The sequence below is a fragment of the Bos grunniens genome, chromosome 26, assembly GCF_055505025.1.
Source record: "Bos grunniens cultivar Pamir isolate PY7600 chromosome 26, Bosgru_T2T1.0, whole genome shotgun sequence".
In the NCBI taxonomy this organism is placed as follows: Eukaryota; Metazoa; Chordata; class Mammalia; order Artiodactyla; family Bovidae; genus Bos; species Bos grunniens.
Genome location: NC_141190.1, coordinates 35,300,415 through 35,326,209, shown reverse-complemented (window position 1 = coordinate 35,326,209; position 25,795 = coordinate 35,300,415). Strand labels below are relative to the sequence as shown.

The 25,795-nt window shown below is 39.7% G+C and overlaps 1 protein-coding gene across 8 annotated transcripts in view; it reads right to left on the bottom strand.

The window, feature by feature from the left end:
* ATRNL1 (attractin like 1) overlaps positions 1–25,303 on the bottom strand; it is an 810,133-nt gene extending 784,830 nt beyond the window's left edge. For 7 of the 8 annotated variants that reach the window (XR_015155896.1, XR_015155897.1, XM_086379578.1 and 4 more), the window contains exon 1: positions 24,858–25,303. Coding sequence is in view for 5 of the 8 variants with exons in the window: in XM_086379578.1 (XP_086235704.1) it covers positions 24,858–25,153 (296 nt within the window). In the remaining 3 variants the exon portion in view is untranslated. The remainder of the gene's footprint in view (positions 1–24,857) is intronic. The other variant, XM_086379584.1, reaches the window with a different exon arrangement.
* Positions 25,304–25,795: the final 492 nt, after the last annotated feature.

Here is a 25,795-nt window from a genome sequence, read left to right as displayed (position 1 = left end):
CAAGAACAGTTGAGTAGTAGCAAAAGAGACCATCTGGCCTACAAAGCCTAAAATATCTACTATCTGGCCCTTCACAGAAAAAGTTTGCCAATGTCTGTCTAGATGCCTGCACGTGCCCATATGCCTTGCCAATGTCTCACCAGCTGAAGCGCTTCAATCCAGAGCCCTTAATCAAATAAGCACACTACGATGTTTATAACACAGGAATGGCCACTACTAAATGCAGAAAAACCAGCAGAAACATTAAACAGAATTAACATTAAATCAATTAAAGTGTTATTCTCTACCCTGGCCATGAATACAAAATCTGATTAAGACATTTTAAAAATAAGAAAAATGCAATTGTTTTAATATTATAAAGTATTACAGAAAACAATAAGTCCTGCTTATCAAAGTATATGGCATTAATGCCAGCATAACCACTATAGAGAGAAAATATCAGATCCACCCAGGGATAGTCTTTACCCAGAGTTGCCTTTGGAAGTCAACTTCACATGCAAGTCTTTTATTAAATAGTGTTTTTAATTAAAATATTACTTGATATTTATTGACTTATTTTTAAATAAAATGAAGAGAACCTCTGGATTACATTCATTGTTTTTCCCTCTGCACTCTGATACTTTATTGAATTACACCGTGCTGAGCCTGCACTTCTTCCTGCTTTCTTTACAGTGTGCTGTGCATCTTCACTCCCAAGTCTGCACTCTCTGTCCACCTGATCCCTAATAAAAGTTGAGGTGAGATGACTTTTTCCACTACAGTAGAAGTCTCCAAACTTTAATTATCATGTTCTCTCATCAGGAATATTTTTTACTACATAAATATAATATATGTATGTGTGTGCTTATCATATCTGACTCTTTGCGATCCCATGAACAGTAGCCCACCAGGCTCCTCTGTCCATGGGACTCTCCAGGCAAGATTACTGGAGTGAGTTGCCATTTCCTTCTCTTAGACGTATATTTACATGTTAATAAACATAGACCATTTAAATATTATGGACGATGAAGCATAAATTTAAGAAATCAAAATTAAAAATAATAGTAACAGAAGTCCTAATGTTTTCTTCCCACACTCCAGTAAGTCACCTTGGATATCAGCCCACTTTGGAGATCACTAATTTGTATGAGTCATATCCTGGCCACAGCAGTATTGACTTTATTAGCTAATATTTTCCCCCATATAAGTACACTAACCAAGCTGCATATACTAACTGGACTGGCCCCCAGCACACACTAACTAAAATGTCTGCACACTGACCTCAGTGAGAGCGAACAGTATGTGTTTGCTTAGCTATCAAGCCTAGTTTTGAAGGAAGGCGCTTTTATTCCTCACTCTCCCAGGATCTGGGGTGGAAAATCACTGACTTCTGGTTGAATGCCACTGGTAGGACCATCGCCACCTCCCTCCAGCAAATAAAGAGAACTCTTTTCTATGATCCTTCAAAATACTGTATGCCCATTGCTGAGTGAGAGAGTTAGTTGCTCAGTTATGCTCAACTCTTTGCAGCCGTATGGACTGTAGCCGGCCAGGCTCCTCTGTCTAAGGGATTCTCCGGGCCAGAATACTGTGAGTAGGTAGTCATTCCATTCTCGAGGGGATCTTCTCGACCCAAGGATAGAACCCAGATCTCCTGCACTGCAGGCAGATTCTTTACCACTGAGCCACCAGGGAAGCCCCATTCCCATTGTTAATCTTTCCCAATTTCATCTTCAACCAGACTTCAAACAGTTGCCAGGACAAAACAGTGTCTTCAGGCAGAATGTTACTAAGACCAATCTCAAAAAGATTTTGTCATCTCAATCCATTAGTTATTGTACGTCAATACTTATCAATGGATAAGTTATATTGGACTTGACAACAGTTATTCTGGGTCCTCAGAGGCCTAATTTAAATATTTGAGTATCTGTGGGCCAAATATCATAATTAAGCATTTAATTTACTTTCAGATTTCTGGCCATGTTAAATATGGTTAATGTCAAGTTGAGTTCCACATCAAGCAAGGAAACTGCAAAGATAGGAAGAAAAATTATTAGGCAAAGCTGTTTCAATTTTGAAGAGGCTATTTTCAGTCATACTTTTTTTTTTTTTTTTAGTAACTGTAAAAGAGCATATATTGTCCACTCTTCGTGTTTCCATATGGAAGGATTTTGATGAGACTGACACTCCTGGCCTCTCTTCCCACATCTCACTCCCTCCTCCTTCCCCAGTGCAGAAGCGGTGACTTCTGATTGGTAAGTTAAGAAGAGAAACCTGGACAAGTGAGGTGCAGCCAACTTAGAAGTGATGCATTCTGCCTACCTTCCTCTACACAGTAAGGGCTCTGCCTGGAACTATGGACCAGCAATTGCCTAGCACTGCCTATGGATAAACTATATAATTCAAGTATTTTTTTAGTTACATAGTCCCTTCCACATGCTAATCATCCTTTTCAAACTCATCTACTATCTAGTAACACAGACGACCTCTTCCCCTTTGGCTAAACTGACATCACATCTACTAATCATTTCAGAACCTTAATGTGTCTGTAACAAAATTTTCGGATTCATTTTTAGGTAGCATATAGTTTAGGTACCTACAGGGTAAAACAGGTATCTTTGGCTCAAGCAGTGTTTCAGAAAAACACTGGGGCCAAACTGATGAGACCATCAAAATTCCACAGCATCTTTCTTATCAATTAGTAAACTTATACCAATCACTCAGACTATGAATTCCTCTAAAGTCATTCCTTTAAAATAATTTAGAGTGTGAAGAACCATTTAAATGATTCCTCTAAAATCATTTAGAGTGTGAATAATCATGGTAGATCAAAGAAAGCCAAGGGAGGTATACAAAGCATTATAAGAAACTAAACCCACAAATTATCCTGTATTATTGTTGTTAAAAATAACAAAACTCAATTGACTACCATGCTTAAAGAAATGATTTAATTTTATGGTTAATTGGATAATATGATTAACTAACTCAAACAGAATACCTTCTTTCAATGATTTGCTGCTATATGTACTCTTGAATTTATTTTTATTGCTGTGTTAACTACCATAAACTTAGAAATCCCAAACAGCATGCTTTTCAACATTATTTTCTCACATTCCTATAGGTCGGAGTCCCTGTGGACTCAGATGAGAGTTAGCTGAGCTGAGCTCTTATCTGGAGGCTTCTGAAAAGAGTCCACTTGCAGACTCATTCAGCTTGTTGACAAAGTTCAATTCTTTGAGTCTGTGGGACTGAAAGCCCGTTTCCTTGACAGCTGCTGTCCAGGGGTTGCTCTCAGCTCCCAGAGGTCATTCTAGAGTCCTTTTCCACATGGATCTTCCATCTTAACCCCTCTAGCAACAATATGTTAAATCCTTCTTGCACCTCCAACCTTTGGCTTTCTCTCCTTCCAGCAATCCTAGACACTTGTAAATGGCCCATGTGACTAGGTTAAGTCTACTGAGATAGTCTCCCTCTGGCCATACAACATAAAATCATGACAGTAACACCAGGAAGCAAAAGTCATAAGAGCCATCTTAAATGCCAAGCAATATTCTTGGTGTGGGGGTAAGATTTTGAATATTAACCTAGGGAAAGAAAGGAGAGTGAACGTTCTTAAATACAAGGTTGACTTTATGGAATGATGAAATGTTCTAAAATTATAGTTACAGATGTACAACTCTGTAAGTGTATCTTAAAAACCATTAAATCGTATACTTTAAACTGGTGAGATTTATGTTATGTAAATTACATCTCAATAAAGCTGTTAAAATAGATAACACACAAAAAAAAAAAAACAAAGGAAAAAAAGTCTTTGCCCTCCTGGACCTTACATTCTAACAATGCTGTCCAACAGAACTTCCTGAAATGATAGAAATGTTTTATATGTGTGCAATATGGTAATCACTAGGCACACGTGTCTCCTGAGCACTTGAAATGTGACCAGTGCAAAAAGTGCACGGATCCTCTAAACTTTCATTTCAATTTACTTTAATAGCCACAGGTGGATAGTGACTGCCACATCGGACAACTTAGGTCTAGAAAGAGGGGAGATAATATATAAATAGCAAATAAGTGTAGAACATATAAAGTAATGATACGTATCATATAGATGGAGTGATAGAAAACTTCCCATCACAAAGATGGAGATCTAGAGAAATACGTCAGGTATGTGTATCTATGTATATACACACACAAACATACCTACACCACATACATATAGAGAGAGAGAGAAAGAGATTCATTGTATCTATATGTATCTACATGTAATATACATATTCAGGTAATACAAATATTGAACACTGTAATTCAATCAATAATAGGAAAAATTTTTATCCTCATTGTATAATCTTCTAAACTTTTTTGAAAAAATAAATTAAAAAACTACTTTTGAAATCATTCCATCTGTGGAAAACTATTTTTAATTGTACACACACAGTGACCATTATTATACTTCCTTTCCTACAATACAATGATTCTTACCATTTTGAGATCTGAGATCACTTTTGAGAATCTTGTAAAAGCTATTACCTCCTGCCTAGAAAAATTCATACAAATAATATTTTATATACAAATCTGAGGGCTTCCCTGGTAGCTCTGCTGGTAATGAATCTGCCTGCAATGCAGGAGACCCAGGTTCAATTCCTGGGTTGGAAAGATCCCCTGGAGAAGGGATACTTGGGCTTCCCTGGTGGCTCAGACAGTAAAGAATTCGCCTGCAATATGGGAGACCTGGGTTTGATCCCTGAGTTGAGAAGAGCCCTGGGAGAAATATCAATAATCTCAGATACGCAGATGACACCACCCTTATGGCAGAAAGCGAAGATGAATTAAAGAGCCTCTTGATGAAGGTGAAAGTGAAAAACCTGGCTTAAAACTCAACATTCAAAAACACTAAGATCATGGCATCCAGTCCCATCACTTCATGGCAAATAGATGGGGAAACAATGGAAACAGACACAGACTTCATTTTCTTAGAGCTCCAAAATCACCGCAGATAGTGACTGCAGCCATGAAATTAAAAGGTACTTGCTCTGTGGAAGAAAAGCTATGACCAATCTAGACAGCATACTAAAAAAGCAGAGACATTCCTTTGCCAACAAAGGTGTGTCTAGTCAAAGCTATGGTTTTTCCAGTAGGCATGTATGGATGTGAGAGTTGGACCATAAAGAAGCCCAAACGCCAAAGAATTGATGCTTTTGAACTATGGTGTTGGAGAAGACAAGATCTTGAAAATAACTTGGACTGCAAGGAAATCAAACCAGTCAATCCTAAAGGAAATCAATCCTGAATATTCACTGAAGGGATTGATGCTGAGTCTGAAGTTCCAATACTCTGGCCACCTGATGCGAAGAGCCAACTCATTGTAAAAGACCCTGATACTGGGAAAGATTGACGTCAGGAGGAGAAGGGGACGACAGAGGACAAGATCGTTGGGTGGCATCACCGACTCGATGGACATGAGTTTGAGCAAGCTCCAGGAGATGGAGCAGGACAGCAAAGCCTGGCGTGCTTCAGTCCATGGGGTCACAAAGAGTTGGAAGCGACTGAGTGACTGAACAACAACATACAAATCTGAGGATTCATCAACTACTCACAGCCCATCCAGGAACCTGATATTAAAAGTTCTGTTATAATACACATTCAAATAATCAACAAGCTTGGAGATACATGAAATACTGCTATATCATGGAGAATTATTTAATGAGCTTAAACATTTCTTTCAGTATCTCTGTGTGCTGTAAAATGCACTCATTCATATTAACTTTATAAAGGACACGTAAGAACTCTGTAGAATATTCTCTCTTCACTCAGGAATAGACACGAGTAAGAAACTAGAAGAAACATGAAAAACTTCAGGAGAGCTACAGGAATCTTCAGCCTGGTCACCTGCTGGATATGTCACGCAAACTCCCTAAGCCACAGTTTCTTTGTGTGTAAAATAATTAGAGTAATAACACTTATTTCACAAGATTGTTTTAAAACTACAATGACATAAAAATTAACAAGTCTTCAGTAAAGCAACAAAGTAAACCCATGCAACATTCACGGCACAATGGCAGAAACAGATCTCAAATCTGTGTCAGTTTGGTGCCAAAACTCATGATCCTAAGAACCCCTATGCTATCTAAAAATCCAGAAGATTAGAGATTTATATCTAAGGAGAAACTTTGTATTGAAGAGTAGAAGATGGCTTGCTACGGAAAAAGACCCAAAAAGACCTGCTTGGCAACCCAGCTATCAATTTAGTAGCTATCAGACTTTGCATAAATAACTGCTTCAGGTTTTTCATTCTCTGCTGCTGCTGCTGCTGCTGCTGCTGCTAAGTCGCTTCAGTCGTGTCCAACTCTGTGCAACCCCATAGACGGCAGCCCACCAGGCTCCCCCATCCCTGGGATTCTCCAGGCAAGAACGCTGGAGTGGGTTGCCATTTCCTTCTCCAATGCATTAAAGTGACAAGTGAAAAGGAAGTCGCTCAATCTGTCTGACTCTTAGCAACCCCATGGATTACAGCTTACCAGGCTCCTCCATCCATGAGATTTTCCAGTCTCTACCGCAATTGCAAAATGAGAATAACAAGAGGATTTTCATCAGCAATGAAAACGGCAATACATGTAAAAGCTTTTTTCACCACATAATATCATTTCTCCTCTAAACTCATATTTTAACTCGGGAAATGTTAGTTTCAATGCCATTAATACTAGTCTTACATGAGATAGCTCGAATAATAAATTCTATTTTCTAGAAAAAATTCATTATTAGCATAATTATAGTGTCATAAAAGTACAAATGAAGCCTGGCATAAAACTTAATACATCAAAATGTAGAAAATGCTCTTAATCTTCTATTTTTTATAAGAGACAGAGAATCAACTTGAAAGTTCCTAATTTACACAGTGGCTTTATTTTTTAAATGCTTACATTCCCCACATTCTATGGGGGAAAATGGTATCTCTCCCTCCTCCTGGAGGGTGGGGGCAGTAAATGGGGGTGGAGTCACTTCAACCGTCCCCACCTGTGCTAAGCAAACACCAGCAGAGAGGCCGCACTGCTGCCGCTCACCCCTGAGGGTGCAGCAGCTACAGAGACTGTGGGGCGGACCATCTCTGCCCTGCACTAAGCGAATAACAGCAGAGTTAGCACCAAGGGAATGGCAAACCATTCCAGTGTTCTTGCCTGGAGAATTCCATGGACAGAAGCCTGGCAAGCTACAATCCATGAGGTCGCTAAGAGTCGGACACAACTGAGCAACTAATACATACATCCTCCTAACTAGAGAATGGGAAGAAATGACAAAGATAAGAAAGGTGAAACAGGATTCTTTACAGCCGGTATGAAGTCCTTGACATTCCCACACACCGTTTCACATATGTGAAACTAATCAGAATCAGCACAGCAAAAACTTACAGAACTGAACTACGGTATGGAACGCCATCTGTGTTTCAGAATGGTCTCTGGGAGGTAGACAAGCAAAGCAGACGAACAGCACTGCCAAAGACAACTAAATTGTAACTGAATGGGTCTTGGAATTTCAGCACAATGAAGAGACAGCACACTCCTAGGATACACCCAAAAGAAATTAAAACGTGTCCAGAACCTGTACACAAAAATCGATTAGCAGCATTATTCATAGTAGCCAAAGGGTAGAAATAACCCAAATGTCCACCAGCTGATAAACAGAAAAACAAATGTGGAATGCCGATACGATGAAATCTGACAACATGCTAAGCAAGAGAAGTCAGGGACAAAAGATCATAGGATTATATGATTCCACTTATATGAAATGTCCATAAGAAGCAATCTCATAGGGAAAGTAGATTAGCAGCTGCCTAAATTAATGGAATTGGTGGGTAAGAAAATGGAGAGTAACTACAAATGGGTGTGGGTTTCCTTACAGGGTGATGAAAAAGTTCTAAAACTAGAGAGTGGTGATGGCTGCATAACTCTTTGAATATATTAAAGACCACTGATCATATACTCTAAAATGGTATTATGGTATGTATGAATATTATGGCTATAATTTATAACTCAATAAAGCTGTCACTTTTTAAAAATGAGCTACATCATATATGCCAAAATGAGCCAACTGCCTCCTAGAACAGAATATTTAAATAGGAACAAGAGTCTCATACACAGTACTCAAAATAATCCAGAATACAATCCAAAATTACTTGCCATATAAAATCTCAACTCACCTGAGAAGAGATCATCAGCAGGTACCATTACTAATATGTCAAAGATCCTGGAATTATCTGTCAAGAATCTTAAAGCAGCTATCAGAAAAATGGCCCAACAGCAGATACAAACATTTTTGAAACAAATATAAAAAAAGTTTCAGCAAAGAAACAGAAGACATAAAGAAGAACAAAATGTAAAAATATAATAAATTAAACTTGTCATAAAAACTCACAAGATGGGCCCAAGAGCAGAATAGAGAAGATAGAGGAAAGAATCAGTGAACATAAAGATACATAAATAGAAACCATCCAATCTGAATAGATAGAAGAGACTGAAGGAAATGAACAGAGCTGTACTGACCTAAAAGTTAATAACAAAACATTTCACATTTGTCTCATTGGAATCACGGGAGAATTAAAAACTGGAGAGCTGAAAAAAATTTCTGAAGAAATGAACTTTTTGCAAATTTTGAAAAAGATACAAACTTACAAGAAGCTGAGCAAATAATAAACAAAGTAAACTCAAAGAATTGCACATCCTAACCAAATTTCTGGAAACCTAAGAGAAAAAAAAAAAAAAAAAGACAAAGGAAGATGACACATTACTTAGAGGAGAATAACAATTTAAATGACAACAGATCCTTCATCAGAATCCTTGGCATCACTATCTTAAATACTCCAGTTCTTAGGCAAAAGAGTGCTCAGTCACTCACTCGTGTCCAACTCTTTATGACCCCATGAACTGCAGCCCTCCAGGCGCCTCTGCCTGTGGGATTTTCCAGGCAAGAATACTGGAGTGGGTTGCCATTTCCTTCTCCAAGGCAAAAGAGAGATATGATCAAATTTTTCTTCTATCAAACAAACTCTGGCAGCAGTACAGGATAAATTAGCAAGAAGAAAAAAAAAAAAAGAAGAATCAGAGAGATTAATCAAAGGGCTACTGCAACAACTCAAGAAAGAAAACTTTAGGAACAGACAAAAACGGCCAGAGAGATGGCAAGGATGGTCAAACCTGGCGAGGACGGCAGCAGTACGTGCAAGTGTAGACCACATCTTAACAGAAATTCTGTCTCCTCAACAGCAAGAATAACTGGCTAAAAGTGTCCTTTCAAGACGAAGAGTGTGGGAGGAATCATAAGAAAGAGGAGCTGAAGATGGAGATATTCCAGTTCTGTATATGAACCCACGGAAGACTCAGGCTCAATCTGAACTGCTCATGTGTGGGACAGATCCAAAAGCAGCTTAACGGAGGCTTTGAGAACTGAAATCAAATTTAAAACATTGCAAAGTTTCAGACTAATCCTGAGTCGCGTGTGTGCATTCAGATCCAAAGGCTTTGAAAACGGAACTAAGATTAGAACCACTGGCCTCCGAAAGCACGACAGAGAATTTGCTGCTGCTAAGTCGCTTCAGTCGTGTCCGACTCTTTGCGACCCCATAGTCGGCCTTCCACCAGGCTCCCCTGTCCCTGGGATTCTCCAGGCAAGAACACTGGAGTGGGTTGCCATTTCCTCCTCCAATGCATGAAAGTGAAAAGTGAAAGTGAAGTCACTCAGTCGTGTCCAACTCTTAGCGACCCCATGGACTGCAGCCTACCAGGCTCCTCCATCCATGGGATTTTCCAGGCAAGAGTACTGGAGTGGGGTGCCACTGCCTTCTCCAAGAGAATTTGCTACTTGTATCTAACTGGTGGGTTGCCTACTATATTAAGTACAAATAAATGGACAGGGCTTTTCAGGTGGCTCAGTGGTAAAGATTCTGCCTACCAATGTAGGACATGCAGGTTTCATCCCTGGGTCAGGAAGATCCCCTGGAGGAGGAAATGGTAACCCACTTCAGTATTCTTCCCTGGGACATCCCACGGACAGAGGAGCCTGGCAGGCCACCGTCCACAGCGTTGAAGAGAGTCGGTCATGACTGAGCACCATGACCACCACCATCAAATAACTAAATAAATCAATATTCTCCAGGACCCAGAACCTACATAACATCCAGAACACATCCAAAACCACTCAACACCCAAAGAACTAGGACTATGTAACAAATTCTCAATGGAAAAGAAAATCAACAGATATCAATCCTAAGAAAATCCAGAAATTGGAATCATCAAAGATGTTAGCTATTATAACTGGACTCCATGAGGTAAAGGTACTTAAATGAAATGGCAAGAAAAGTTTTCAACAGAGAAAAATAATTCATAAAAAAGAACACAACAGAAATGTTACGACTAGAAAATATATCTTAAATTTTAAAATGACTAGATGGGTTCAAAAGCATAGTGACTACAGAGGCAACAGTCAGTGAAGCTGATGATAATTCAGTAGAAATTATACAATCTAAAGAAAGAAAAAAATAGAACAGAGCCTCAAGGATTCATGGTACTAAACAAAAGTCTAACATTAGTATCACTTAAGTCCCAGAAAGAGAAGGGCAAAAGACTGGTGCAGAAAAATATCTTTCAAGAAATAATGCCTTTATTAAAAAAAAGTCCCTGTATTTGGTGAAAGACAGAAATATAAATTCAAGATGCTCAGCAAACCCTCACCAGAGTAAATTCAAATAAAGCTACACCCAGATACATCAGAATCTGAACTGCTAAAAACAAAAGATGTATAAAAAGCTTAAACGTAAGTAGGAAAAATGGAATTGGACACACAGGGGAAAAACAATTAGAATAGAATGACTTGCAGACTTACCATCAGAAACCATGAAAGCTAGAAGAGAGTCAGGCAACATCTTTAAAATACTGAGAGAAAAGAACTGTCAACCCAGAATTCTGTACTTGGGAAAATATCCTTCAGTAAATAAGGCAAAATAAAGATATTCTCAGAACAGACTACCCACTCCAGTATTCTTGGGCTTCCCTGTTGGCTCAGCTGGTAAAGAATCTGCTGCAATGTGGGAGACCTGGGTTCGATCCCTGGGTTGGGAAGATCCCCTGAAGAAGGGAAAGGCTACCCACTCCAGTAGGCTTACCTGGAGAATTCCATGCACGGTATAGTCCATGGGGTCACAAAGAGTCGGACACGACTGAGCAACTTTCACTTTCAGAACAAGGAAAACTAAGATAATCTATCAGCAGCAGTTGTGCCCCCAAAAAAGCAAAAGGAACCAATTCAAACAAAAGGGAAACGACCCTAGCAGGAAATTTATATCTTGAGAAATAAAGAGCAAAAGAAAGAGCAGATATCCGAGAAAATGTAAAAAGACTGTTTTCACCTTCTTGGATTCTTTAAAATATGTATGATTTTTGAAAGCTAAATTTATACCTTTATCTGATGGGATATGCCATACATGTAGATGTGAGATATATATATATGCATATATATATATATATGTAAATATACACCCACTTCAGTATTCTTGCCTGGGACATCCCATGGACAGAGGAGCCTGGCAGGCCACGGTCCACAAGGTTGCAAAGAGTCGGATATGACTGAGCATATATATACATATGACAATTATAACAAAGATCAGTGGATGAGGATAAATGAACCTATGTGATTCAAAAATTTCTTAATTTTCCTAAAGTAATATAAATATTAACTCTGAATAGACTATAAAAAGCTACCCATGCATATTGTAATCACTAACACACTAGTATAACCACTAAAAAATAATATAGACACAGACCCAAAGGGACAATGGAAAATTTAAGTAGAATGCTAAAAGATATCTGGATACATTAAACGTAAACAGCCTCAACAGACCAATATAAAGACAGAGATTATCAGATTGGACTTTATATATATATTTACATATGCATACATACATATGCTTAGGTCAGGAAGATCCCCTGGAAAAGGAAATGGCAACCCACCCCATTATTCTTGCCTGGAAAAGCCCATGGACAGAAGGAGCCTGGTGGGCTACAGTCCACGGGGTCACAAAGAGCTGGACACAACTTAACAACTAAACAACACAACCACATACGTAAAAACACACATTATTCTTTCCAAATCAAAAAAGATACATAAAGCAAACAATAAGCAAAACTACTGTGGCTCTTAATGTCAAAGTAGATGTCAAAGTAAAACCAACTGCCAGAGAAAAACAGGAAATTATATAATGATGAATGGGTCAGTTCACCAAAAAGACATAACAATTCTAACTGTGTATGTGTCTACCAAAAAAGCTTCAAAATACAAGAAGCAAAACGGACAGAAATGAAAGGAAACAAACAGATAAATCCATAAATAAAGTTGGAAATTTCAACACTCCTCTTTAAGTAATTAACAGAACAAGTGGATAGAGTAATATTAGGGATATAAATATAAAATTCCTTTGGAAGGAATGATGCTGAAGCTGAAACTCCAGTACTGTGGCCACCTCATGCGAAGAGTTGACTCATTGGAAAAGACCCTGATGCTGGGAGGGATTGGGGGCAGGAGGAGAAGGGGACAACAGAGGATGAGATGGCTGGATGGCATCACCGACTTGACGGACATGAGTCTGAGTGAACTCCGAGAGTTGGTGATAGACAGGGAGGCCTGGCGTGCTGCAGTTCATGGGGTCCCAAAGAGTCGGACACAACTAAGTGACTGAACTGAACTGAGGGATATAAAGGATCTGAACAATTTAAACAACCAACTTGACCATCTTGACTTTTCTGTAAAACGCTCCAGTCAACAACAAAACATACATTGTTTCAACTGCACATGCAACATTCACAACAGACCATCAGTTCAGTTCAGTCCAGCAGCTCAGTCGTGTCCGACTCTTTGCGACCCCATGAATCGCAGCACACCAGGCCTCCCTGTCCATCACCAACTTCTGGAGTTCACTCAGACTCTCATCCATCGAGTCAGTGATGCCATCCAGCCATCTCATCCTCTGTAGTTAAGTCCAAAAAACAAGTCTTAACAAATTTATAAAAACTGGAATCATACTAGGTACATTTTTTTTTAACATAGTGGAATTAAACTAGAACTAAATAAAAGAAAAAGATCTTGTAAATTCCCAAATATTTGGAAATTAGACAAAACACTTCTACATAAGCCAAAAAGAATGTCTCAAGGTAAAGTATAACAATTTAATTACACTGAATAAAATCAAAGTACTGCATATCACAATATGTGAGATTCAGCTAAAGCAGTGCTTAGAAGAACATGTATAGCATTCAAATACTCTTATTTGAAAGGAAGAAATATCTCAAATTAATGACCAAAGCTTTTCATCTTAAGAAAAGCAAATTAAAACCAAAGGAAGCAGGGAATTCCCTGGTAATCCAGAGGTTAAGATTTGGGGTTTTCACTGTTGTGGGCCCAGGTATAAATTTAAAAAAAAAAAAAGGAAACAGCAAGCAATGAAGCTGAAAACAACAAAAGAAAAGGCAAACATCAGGAATCAATGAAACCAAACACATAGTCTTTGAAAAGACTGATAACATTAATAAATGTCCAGCCAGGCTTAGCAGGAAAAAAGAAGGGAAAAAAACATAAACTACCAATATCAAAAATTGAAGAAGAAACATTAAAAACCCCACAGACTTTACAAGGATAATGTATGGCAAAATCAATACAATATTGTAAAGTAATGAGCCTCTAACTAAAATAAATAAATTTAAAAAATAAAATAAAAAACAAAAAAAAATAAAAGGATAAGGAAATATTATGAACAACTTTATGTCCATAAATTTAAAAACTTAGATGAAATGGACTCATTTTTGTTAAGGTACAATCTGCCAAAACTCATTCAAGAAATAGATAAAATGAATATCCCTGCACCTATTAAAGAAACTGAGTTCACAGTTTCAAGCCTTCCACAAAGAAATTCCAAGCCCAGATGGCATCACTGATGAATTTGTCAAACATTTGTGAAAAAAGTAATACCAATTCTACATAAATTATTCCAGAAAACATAAGAAAAGGGAGCAATTTATAACTCACTTTATAAGGTTAGCATCATACCATGATAAGGAAACCAAAGACATAACAAGAAAATTACAGAGCAATCTCTCATCAACACATAAGCAAAAATACTCAACAAACTATTATCAAATTAAATCCAACAATATATAAAAAGTGTTCAGTTCAGTTCAGTTCAGTCACTCAGTCGTGTCTGACTCTTTGCAACCCCATGAATCACAGCACGCTGGGCCTCCCTGTCCATCACCAACTCCCGGAGTTTACTCAGACTCATGTCCATTGAGTCGGTGATGCCATCCAGCCATCTCATCCTCTGTCGTCCCCTTCTCCTCCTGCCCCCAATCCCTCCCAGCATCAGGGTCTTTTCCAATGAGTCAACTCTTTGCATGAGGTGGCCAAAGTACTGGAGTTTTAGCTTCAGCATCAGTCCTTCCAATCAACACCCAGGACTGATCTTCTTTAGGATGGACTGGTTGGATCTCCTTGCAGTCCAAGGGACTCTCAAGAATCTTCTCCAACCACAGTTCAAAAGCATCAATTCTTCAGCACTCAGCTTTCTTCACAGTCCAACTCTCACATCCATACATGACCACTGGAAAAACCATAGCCTTGACTAGATGGACCTTTGTTGGTAAAGTAATATCTCTGCTTTTGAATATGCTGTCTAGGTTGGTCATAACTTTCCTTCCAAGGAGTAAGCGTCTTTTAATTTCATGGCTGCAGTTACCATCTGCAGTGATTTTGGAGCCCAAAAAAATAAAGTCTGACGCTGTTTCCACTGTTTCCCCATCAAGTTCCCATGAAGTGATGGGACCAGATGCCATGATCTTAGTTTTGTGAATGTTGAGCTTTAAGCCAACTTTTTCACTTTCCTCTTTCACTTTCATCAAGAAGCTTTTTAGTTCCTCTTCACTTTTCTGCCATAAGGGTGGTTTTGTCTGCATATCTGAGGTTATTGATATTTCTCCCGGCAATCTTGATTCCAGCTTGTGTTTCTTCCAGCCCAGCATTTCTCATGATGTACTCTGCATAGAAGTTAAATAAGCAGGGTGACAATATACAGCCTTGACGTACTCCTTTTCCTATTTGGAACCAGTCTGTTGTTCCATGTCCAGTTCTAACTGTTGCTTCCTGACCTGCATATAGGTTTCTCAAGAGGCAGGTCAGGTGGTCTGGTATTCCCATCTCTTTCAGAATTTTCCACAGTTTATTGTGATCCACACAAAGGCTTTGGCATAGTCAATAAAGCAGAAATAGATGTTTTTCTGGAACTCTCTTGCTTTTTCCATGATCCAGCGGATGTTGGCAATTTGATCTCTGGTTCCTCTGCCTTTTCTAAAACCAGCTTGAACATCTGGAAGTTCACAGTTCACGTATTGCTTGGAGTATTTTGAACATTACTTTGCTAGCATGTGAGATGAGTGCAATTGTGCAGTAGTTTGAGCATTCTTTGGCACTACCTTTCTTTATAAAAAGTGTAATACGTTGCAAACCAAGGAGTTTACCCCAGGAATGCAAGGTTGATTAAACATTTGTAAATCAATCAATTTAATTCACCAATAGTAACACACAAAAGAAGAAAAATCAAATGACTATCTCAATAGATGTAGAAAAAAATCATGTGACAAAATTCAATACCCATACATGACTATAAATGGAAAAACTCTCAGTTCCTCTCCTCCAGTGTAGAAAAAATTCCAGTTCTTCCCCACCGTGTATTGTTCCCGGTAAGTCTCCTTTTCTACTCACACCACTTTCACTTTGGTCACCAAATGTATGGCGGTTTTTCCCCCATTACCAAGGAATTCAGCTGAAGCTCCAATACTTTCGCCACCTGATGCAAACAGCCAACTCGTTGGAAAAGACCCTGACACTGGCAAAGACTGAAGGCAGAAGGAGAAGAAGGCAACAGAGGATGAGATGATGGGATGGCATCACCAATGCAATGGACATGAACTTGGGCAAACTCCAGGAGATGGTGAAGGACAGGGAAGCCTGGGGTGCTGCAGTCCATGGGGTTGTGAAGAGTCAGACATGACTTAGTGACTGAACAAAGACAACAGCCAAGGACCTCACAGACACCAGAAGGGTGTCCAAGAATTCAACTCAATTCTGGAGTTGAACAGGAGACAGCATCAGATTCCACAGGTTAAGGGTTCAGTCCTATAAAGCTCCCCCCTCAACTCTGACACCAACTACAATCCCATTTAACACCTATGCTTCTGACCAACTAGCCTCAGACAGCGGGATCCAAACATCTGCTCCTCGTATTGGATCAGCTTGCTACAGAGGCTCACAGAACTCAAACATTTTATTTACTAGATCACTGGTTTATTATACAAGTATATAATTCAGGAACAGCCAGATGGAAGAGCTACATAGGATAACGTACGGGTGATGGGGTTCAGAATTTCCCTGCCCTGCCCAAGCACATCACTCTCCCAGCACCTCCAAGTGTTCATCAACCAAGAAGCTCTCCAAACCCCAAACTTTGGGGATTTATGGAGGGTTGACCATGTAGACATTGTAGATCATTATCTCTATTTTCAGCCATTCTCCCTTCTCAAGAGAATGGGGGACAGGGCTGAAGAGTCCAAGCTTTAAACAATGACTTGGTCTTTCTGGTAACTAGCCCTTATCCAGGAGCCAACCAGGAGCCCGTGAGTCGCCTCATAAAAACACAGTATGATCACCAGGGAAATTACAAGGGTTTCAGGAGCTCTGTGTTAGGAACAAAGGTAAAAGAACATCAGAACACGAGATGCTTCTAGTACTCTGATCACTCAGGAAATTATAAGGGTTTTAAGAACTCTATGCCAGGAACTAGGGGCAGATCAATATACATTTTCCATTATCACATAATGATCAGCTCTCAAAATTAGGAACAGCAGAGAACTTCTTTAACCTAATAAAGGGCATTTATTAAAAAAAAAAAAAAAGCCTGCAGCTAACATGATACTTCATGTTTAAAGATGTTTAAAGACTGAATGTTTCCCACCTAAGATTCGAAACAAGGCAAGGATATCCACTCTTCTACTATTATTCAACATCAGGTCGAAGGTCCTAGCTAGGGCAACAGAACAAGAAGAAAAACAGGGGATGTAAGGGGAAAGGAAGAAGTAAAACAGGTACGACTGTAGCTACTGAAACTGAGTTTAGCAACAATGCAGAAAACTAGGTCAACATACAAAAATCAATTGTTATTTATACGTAATAAAAAAGAACAACTGGAAACTGAAATTAAAAGAAACACTATCAATTATAATAGCATCAAAGAATACAAACTACTTGGGTACAAATCTAACAAAATACGTTCAGGATCTGTATCTGAAAAGAAATCAATGAAAACCTACACAAATGAAGAAATATATCTGTTAAAGGGCTGGAAAACTCAATATTATCTAGATGTCAATACTACCCAAAATGATCTCTTGAATCAACACAATCTCAATCAAAATTCCAGCTTTTTTTTTTTTAAGAAATTGACAAACTGACTTTAAAATTTATATGGAAAAAGCAAATGAACTAGAATAAACAAATGAATTTTCAAAAATAAAAACAGTTGAAGAAATCTCACTATCTAATTTCAAGACTTACTATTAAGATTCAATAGTCAAAAAAGGCATCCCCAGAAGGACAGACACATGGATCAATGGAACAGAATAGAATCAAGAAACAGATATAGAGATGACCAACCAATTTTCAATGGAGCAAAACATCAATGAAAACAGAATAGCCTCTTCAACAAATGCTCACTCCATAATGAAAAGGGGAGCAATTTACCAATAGGATATAATATAAAATTTCATGCACCTAATAACAGAGACTCAAAATACATGAAACAAAAATAGATATGACTGCAGAGAAATAGATAATTACAAAGTTATAACTGAAGATTTCAATATGCCCTCTCGATAACTGACAGAAACAGACAGAAAATCAGAGAAGTTTTAGAAATCTTAAACAAAACTATCAACCAACTTGACCTAATTGAAATTTACAGAACACTCCCCCATCAGTAGCACAATACACACTCTTTTCACATGCACAAGGAATATTTACCAAAGTGAACAATACTCTAGACAACAAGTTTAAGTCCTATTCATACAGCCTTATACATATCAAATAAATTGAACTTCTAGCTATACCTATTAAATGAACTGAGTTTATATTAAATAAATTAAATTCAAACTTAAAGAATTAACCCCAAGTCTTGAGGGCGTCACTGGTGAATCCTACCAAACATGTAATGAAGAAATAATGTCAGTTCTACACAAACTTTCCTGGCATATTGAATAGGAAGGTCCCAGCTCATTCTATGAGGCCAGCGTTACTCTGACTCTGAAACCAGACAAAGTTACTACAAGAAAAGAACAAAACAATATCCTTCCTGAACATATACACAAAAATTCTTTAAAATTTTTAATAAATCAAATCCAAAGAGTACATAAAAAGAAAAATATATCATTTCAGATGAGGTTCATCCCAGGAATGTAAGGCTGGTTTAATATTCAAAAATTAAGCAATATAATTCATATTAAGCTTAAAATGAAAAATTATCATCTCAACAGATGCAGATTCCAATTTCAACTCAATTCCAATAAAAACTCTCAGAAAACTAATAGAAAGGAACTTCCTCAATGTGATAAAAGGGATTTACAAGAAACTGACACATACTATCATATTTAATGGTTAAAGATTGAATATTTTCGGAACAAGACACAGTCAACTACTCCTTATCACCTGTATATATCACTATAATGGAGGTTCTAGCCAGTGATATAAGGCAAGGAAAAGAAATGAAAGGCATCCAGATTGCAGAGAAAGGGCTTAAAGTATCTTTATTTGCAGACAACATAATCAAGTATGTAGAAAATCATAAGGAATCTACAAAAACTACTACTACTACAAACAAGTAATTTTAGGAAGATCTAAGGATACAAAATCAAAATACAAAAATGGAGGGGGGGCGTGTAAAATGAATTGGGAGATTAGGATTGACACATACACACTTTGAGGAGAAGGTAATGGCACCCCACTCCAGTACTCCTGCCTGGAAAACCCCATGGACGGAGAAGCCTGGTGGGCTACAGTCCATGGGGTCGCAAAGAGTTGGACACGACTGAGCGACTGCACTTTCACTTTTCAGTTTTCATGCATTGGAGAAGGAAATGGCAACCCACTCCGGTGTTCTTGCCTAGAGAATCCCAGGGACGGGGGAGCCTGGTGGGCTGCCATCAATGGGGTCGCACAGTCTGACATGACTGAAGCGACTTAGCAGCAGCAGCAGCAGCAGCAGCATATACACTTTGATACTATGTATAAAATAGACAACTAATGAGAACCTACTATATAACATAGGGAACTCTACTCAATGCTCTGTGGTTATCTAAATGGGAGGAAATCAGAAAAAGAGGGGATACATGTATACATATAGCTGATTCATTTTACTGTACAGCAGAAACTAAATGCAGAAGTAAATAAAAATGGACTCAACCTAAATGCAAAGTGTAAACCTACAAAAATTCTAAAAAAAAAAAAAGAATTAAAGAAAATCTTTCATTTAGACAAAGGTTTCTTAGATACTAACACCAAAAAATAAAAAAAAAATCCATAAAAAGAAAAACTTGAGAAGCTGTAATTCATTCAATTTAAAACTTCCATCCATTGAAAACTGTTGAGAATGAAAAGAAAAGCCCCAACATGCAAGAAAATATTTGCAAATGACATATCTTATAAGGAAATAGTATGTATAATATGTAAAGAACTTATAAAAACCAATAATAAGAAAAAAACAATTTTAAAAATGTGCAAAAGATCTGAACAGACACCTCACCAAACGAAACTACAGACGGCAAGTAAACACATGACAATATATTCAGCATCATTAGTCACTGAAAGTTAAAGGAAAGGTGCTCAATCGTGTCTGACTCTATGCAACCCTATGGACTATATACTTCATGGAATTCTGCAGGCCAGAATACTGGAGTGGGTAGCCTTTCCCTTCTCCAAGGGATCTTCCCAACCCAGGTATCGAACCCAGGTCTCCCGCATTGCAGGCGGATTCTGAGCACGGAAGAACTGATGCCTTCAAACCATGGTGCTGGACAAGACGCTTTAAAGAGTCCCTTGGACAGCAAGGAGATGAAATCAAGTAAATCTGAGAGGAAATCAACCCTGAATATTCACTGGAAGGACTCATGCTGAAGCTGAAGCTCCAATACTTTGGCCACCTGATTCGAAGAGCGTGACTCACGGGAAAAGACCCTGATGCTGAGAAAGATTGGAGGTAGGAGGAGAAAGGGACGGCAGAGGATGAGATGGCTGGATGACATCACCAACTCAATGGACATGAATTTGAGCAAACTCCAGGAGATGGTGAAAGACAGGGAAGCCTGGCGTGCTGCAGTTCATGGAGCTGCAAAGTGTTGGACGCAATTGAACAACAACCAGGAACTTTTGAGAGTGACTAATATTTTTAGGATCTTGACTGTGATGACAGTTTAAGAGGGGCATACATACATCAGAACTTTTTAAATTGTAGTTTACTGCAGGTCAATTATACCTTGATTAAGCTCTTAAAAATAATTTTTTAGAAAAAAAATTTCAACTCTAATTATTCATTTTCAAAGTGCTACAAAGAAAAACAGTGCTCTAAGAGTATATAATGAGGAGTCAGGTAGTCTGAAGAGTTAGAAAAGCTTCCTTCAGACACTAGGATATGCTAAAATTTGAAGGATGCTTAGTAATCAGTCAAGCAAAGACCACACAGGAAAGAGGGCTCAGAGAGATGTAACAGTATGTGTGAAACGCCCTGAGTCCAAAAGCAATGTGGCACTTCGAAGGCACTTTAAAAGGCAGGAAAGCTAAAAGAATGTGTCAGTCATCTGCTAAAGGAACCAAATTATGCAGACACATGGTCTTGAAAACCATGCTACTCTAAGTAACTTATCAGCTGGGAATCTCAGAAACACTCAATTTAAATTATTATAAAATTCCATTGTGTGATTTTCATAGTTGAATAACATGAAAAGAACCCATGCATATAAATTACATATTAGAATCAGTTTGAAATAAAGACTTGGGGACAGGGAGCATTCAATTTAAACATCACAGTTACTGATAGCTTCCCTATTATTATTAAAAAGGATTCCAAATGATGTATGTGTATATACACACATATATTGGGGAGTTTTAGCAGTAACTTAGGAAAAATATTTACACATTTAACCCTACTGCTTTCTACTTACAACAGCAACCTCACTCCTGGTAGTATATCTTCATTTTGCTGTTAAAATAGAAATAGATTACTTCTATTATAAATGTGTGAAATTCATTATCCATATTTGACTGATCAAAGAGGTTTAAAAAAATCTGCATACATTAAACCTACAGCAAGATTTAATAGATGATTACAGGAATATTCAACAAATACACTTTAATAATAAATTTAGATTTATAAAATATTTAGAATATGAGGTATTTTCCAATCTCAGAACATTAATCTCAACTATTTTCTTTACCTAAGAGAAATTAGAAGTCTTAGGTTCCTAAGTCATATAAGCAAAAAAATGTCCAAGTAGGAACTCAAATTATAAATGTATATAAACATAAATCTCAACTACTCTACAAAAGTAATTCTAAAAACCTAGCTTATAACAGAGTATTATTCATTCAAATAGAGTTTGTAGCAAAATGCTTTCTAGCCCAATGTTATACAATGCTGCCCAAGTAAATGTAATCCAAATTTGCATATATTTCATATATCATATCCTTGATTATTGTATTTCAAATTGGCACTGTCCTTTCTGATTCTCAGTCCTAAGTCTTTCGGTCTAGCTTTGGCTAAAGATCGGTGTTCATTCTGTTTTACCTAGCTGAGGAATGGCCTACAATCTGAGAGTTTTATTCTTTTCAAATAGAAACAGAAGGCTGAAATCAATCCTAAGAGAACTGAAGCACCACTTTTGATAACATATTTGCTGCTGCATTTCTCCCCCCAACCATCAATCTTCCCTTCTAAAGAAGCATTTGAAGAATACTCATTCCCTAGTGAAATCCCTACACTAGAAAAAAAGAGCTAAGTTACCATGGAACCAGCCAATTAATTTTGACACCTGCTTACCAAGATTGATCATTTTTGATGTCTGTGTGTAAGGTTGCTATCCTTCAGTTTAGTAAAAGATTTTCAAGATAATTAATGAAGTGAGAATTTCCAGTTAAAAGTCTTTCCCACTGTGTTATTACTTCAAATATTGGATAAAACAAGCCAACATTCTGAAAGAAACCTTTCTTAGCTTAGCAGGTACTTTACCCGAAGAAATCTTTTCTTCTAAATTGATTCGTCCCTTTAACATTAAATACTTCTTTACCCTAAGAGTATATATAACAGAACACAAAGAGTTGTACCAGTTATATTTACTCTAATTAATAGCTGGTACTCCACAGAGAATGAAAAAGTACTTACTAATAAGAGTACAATGAATCATAGGAAATAGCTTCCAAGGAAATGAATATTCAATGATTAGTCCAGGGTTTATTGTTATTTAACTACATCTGTATTTTAAAAAAACTATTCCTCTTTTACTCACTAATGTATTGTTTATGAACAGCAACCATCTCTCTATACTATTCAAGCCAGTTTTAACTTGATCTGTGACCTTTCCTACTAACTGGGACAACATCTGCTAGTGAGGTTACAGGCTGCTGATCTAGCTGATTAACAATTCCACTGCTATACAATGTAGACAGAGGCTTCTCAGGACTGCAGCAATTTTTGTCCTCTTTAGACAAACAGAGCAATTCCAACCAAAGGCCAATGTTCCTAAATTACATATGAATCAGGCAATCTTTCTCTTTATGTAAAAACAGATATAAAAAATGTATGTGGCTTTTTTTTATTACTGACTACTATTTTTCCTATGTTCAAAATCCTCTATTGCCAGGTAAAGAGGCTGGGCTGGCTGTTTCGATCAAAGCAAAAGTTTAAGAACACTTAAGTAAAAAAGACTACTAACAAGCCCAGTTCAAAACAGTATCTTTGTGGGTCTTGAAACATTTTTTAAAACTTTTAATTAGTAACTCTACTAAATTTTTAAAAGTATTTTTAAAAAACAAGAGTATTACACTGATTTGTGAAATTACGAAGCTAGGAAACATTTCAACTTATTTCTACAAAAGAATTTCATAAAACTTCATTCTGAGATTTCACTTCCAAAATCTTGCTGTTAATTAAACAGTAAGATCTACTTAAATTTAAAAATCCCCTTTTAAAAAATACATTTTTACAATAAGGTTTCAAGGACTTGTCTTAACCAGCAAGTTTAAAATAAAGGGAAAATAAGCTGTTTAAAACTCCCAGGAAATTTTCCTTTGATACCTAAGTAAAGGGAACCATCGGCTTCCCCGGTGGCTCAGTGGTAAAGAATACATCTGCCAATGCAGGAGGCACAGGTTTGATCCCTGGCTGGGGAGGATCCCCTGGAGAAGGAAATGGCAACCCACTCTAGTATTCCTGCCTGGGAAATCTCATGGGAAAAGGAGCCTGGTGGAATATACAGTTTATGGGTTTGCAAAGAGTTTGGTCACAACTTGGTAACTAAACAACAACAAAGGTGAACCATATTCTCATCTCTGCCTTAGAACCCAAGAAGACACTCCACTTAGACTTGGCTATCACTGTGACAATAAGTAACCCACAGAATGCAATTTCTGAGCCACTAACCCAGCCAGCAAACTTGATCTCAACTATCTGGATGACACAGAAGTTGACTTAAAGGACTGTTCTGCACAAGTTGTCAGATGGATACCCTATTAGTCTCAAGTATTTTATCTGCTGCTGCTGCCCCACACTCATCCATTTCTTTTCATATCAGGCAGCGACGCAATACACATGAACCAATAGGGGACAAGTATTTTTACTGCTGTAAAGCAAGCTCCATTAGGGCCTTAAGCTTCCGAAAAACCGAAGTGATGCTTCCACACAATAGCTGAGAGTTAAATAACCAGTTAGGAATATCTATTATCGCCACCACATTATAAAGTCCAGGTATTTCATCCCTTTGTCTAACTCGAAGTCACTCTGTATTTCTCAATCCAAGATTCTTTTCGCACAATTCAGCACAGTAATACTGGCTAAAAGTAAACGTTCTGGAGTTAGGCTAGCTGATTTGGATCACAATTCTCCCATCAGTACTGTGTAATCTTGGGCAAATTACTTAAATTCATTACCACGATTTCTCTCTGTAAAACCAGTATAGGAATCCTGTTACTAGGAACTCTTTAAGGAACAAATGTGATAACCCACGTAAGGCACTCAGAACAGTGTTTGGCACATAGTAAGGTCATCAGAAATTCGACTTATGATCACTGTTACTAAATACACTAACAAGTTAGCAGGGGTTACCTCTAGAGAAGGGAGTAGGCTGGGGAAGAGGGAGATACCGGCAGACCAGAACTTTTAACCTTTACACTTCTGCAATGTTTGAACGCTTCACAATGCGCAAGGATTTCATGACTTACGTGCATCATTTTTTATTGAAAAACAGTGTCCGCTAACAAAATGGTGTTTGGCACCGTAACTGAGTGCCAAATTTTTGACGATCAGGGAAAAAGACGGGCAGCGGACAGGTAGACCACCCGGAGTGGCTTCGCGTCCACGGCGGTCGTGCTGGGCGCTGGGCGCAGGGTCGGGATCTCCGAGGCGCGGGGCCCGGAGGAAGGCAGCGCTGGGGGCCGCTCCCAGCCCGGGGACCCCGGACCAAGAAGGGACGGGGGGGGGACGGGGGGGGGGACGGGGGGGGCGGGGGGGGGGAGGAGGGTCCGGCGAAGGCACTTACTTGAACCTGCCCTGGCAGTGCTGGCACTGGTCGCCCACCCATCCCGGGTCGCAGAGGCAGGTGGAGTTGACACAGCGGCCCGAGAAGCAGGAGCCGGTCCTTTCGCAGGGTTTGGACTGGGACACCTGCGCGTAGAGCGCCAGGTAGATAAGGCCATAGCACAGCAGCCAGCTGTTCCCGTCCAGCAGCCAGGAGGAGGCGCCCCCGCCGCCGCCGCCGCCTGCCGGCCGAGCCCTCCACGGCCCCGGGGCCGCCGGCTGCGGGGGGCCAGTGCGGGCCCGGCCCCCCGGCTCCATCTTCCCCAGCGCCCCGGGCCGGCGGGGCTGCGCTGGCGGGCGCCGACAGGGATGCTCCAGAGGGGAAACCCGGCCGGAGAGGAAACCACCGCGCCGCCGCCGCCGCTCCTCCTCCTCACCGGCGCCTGCCCCAGTCCCGCTCCCCGGTCCGGACGGGCAGATCCCAGCCGCGCTCGCCTCCGCTCGGCTCCCTGCAGTCGCGCTCGGGCATCGCCTCTCCGTCCGCTGACCTTGTCCGCTGCAGGCCGAGCCCACCGCCGCGGCGCCCCGGACCGGGCCGGAGGCGGGGACCTGCGGGAGGGGGAGGGGACCCCGCGCGCGGCCCCGCCTCGCCCGCCGCTCGGGCCAACAGCCTGGGCGCCCCGCCGCGCGCGCCCGGGAAGGCGGGGGGCCACGGGAGCCCCCCGAGGTGGGCGCGCCCACCGCGGGAGGGGGTACTCGGGAAGCGGGGCTTCAGCCTCGTCCCGCCCGGCCGGCCTTCGGCGGCCCCCCAGCAGCCATCTGCTCTCCGGTGCCGCTTTAGCCAGACGCCAGGGCTGCCTCTAGGGCCCGCAGGGTGCGGGGCCACCTCCCGCTCGCGCGCGGGCCTCCGCTCCTCCCCGCCGGGCCCTGCGCGTGGTCTCGCCCCGCCCCTACAGAGAC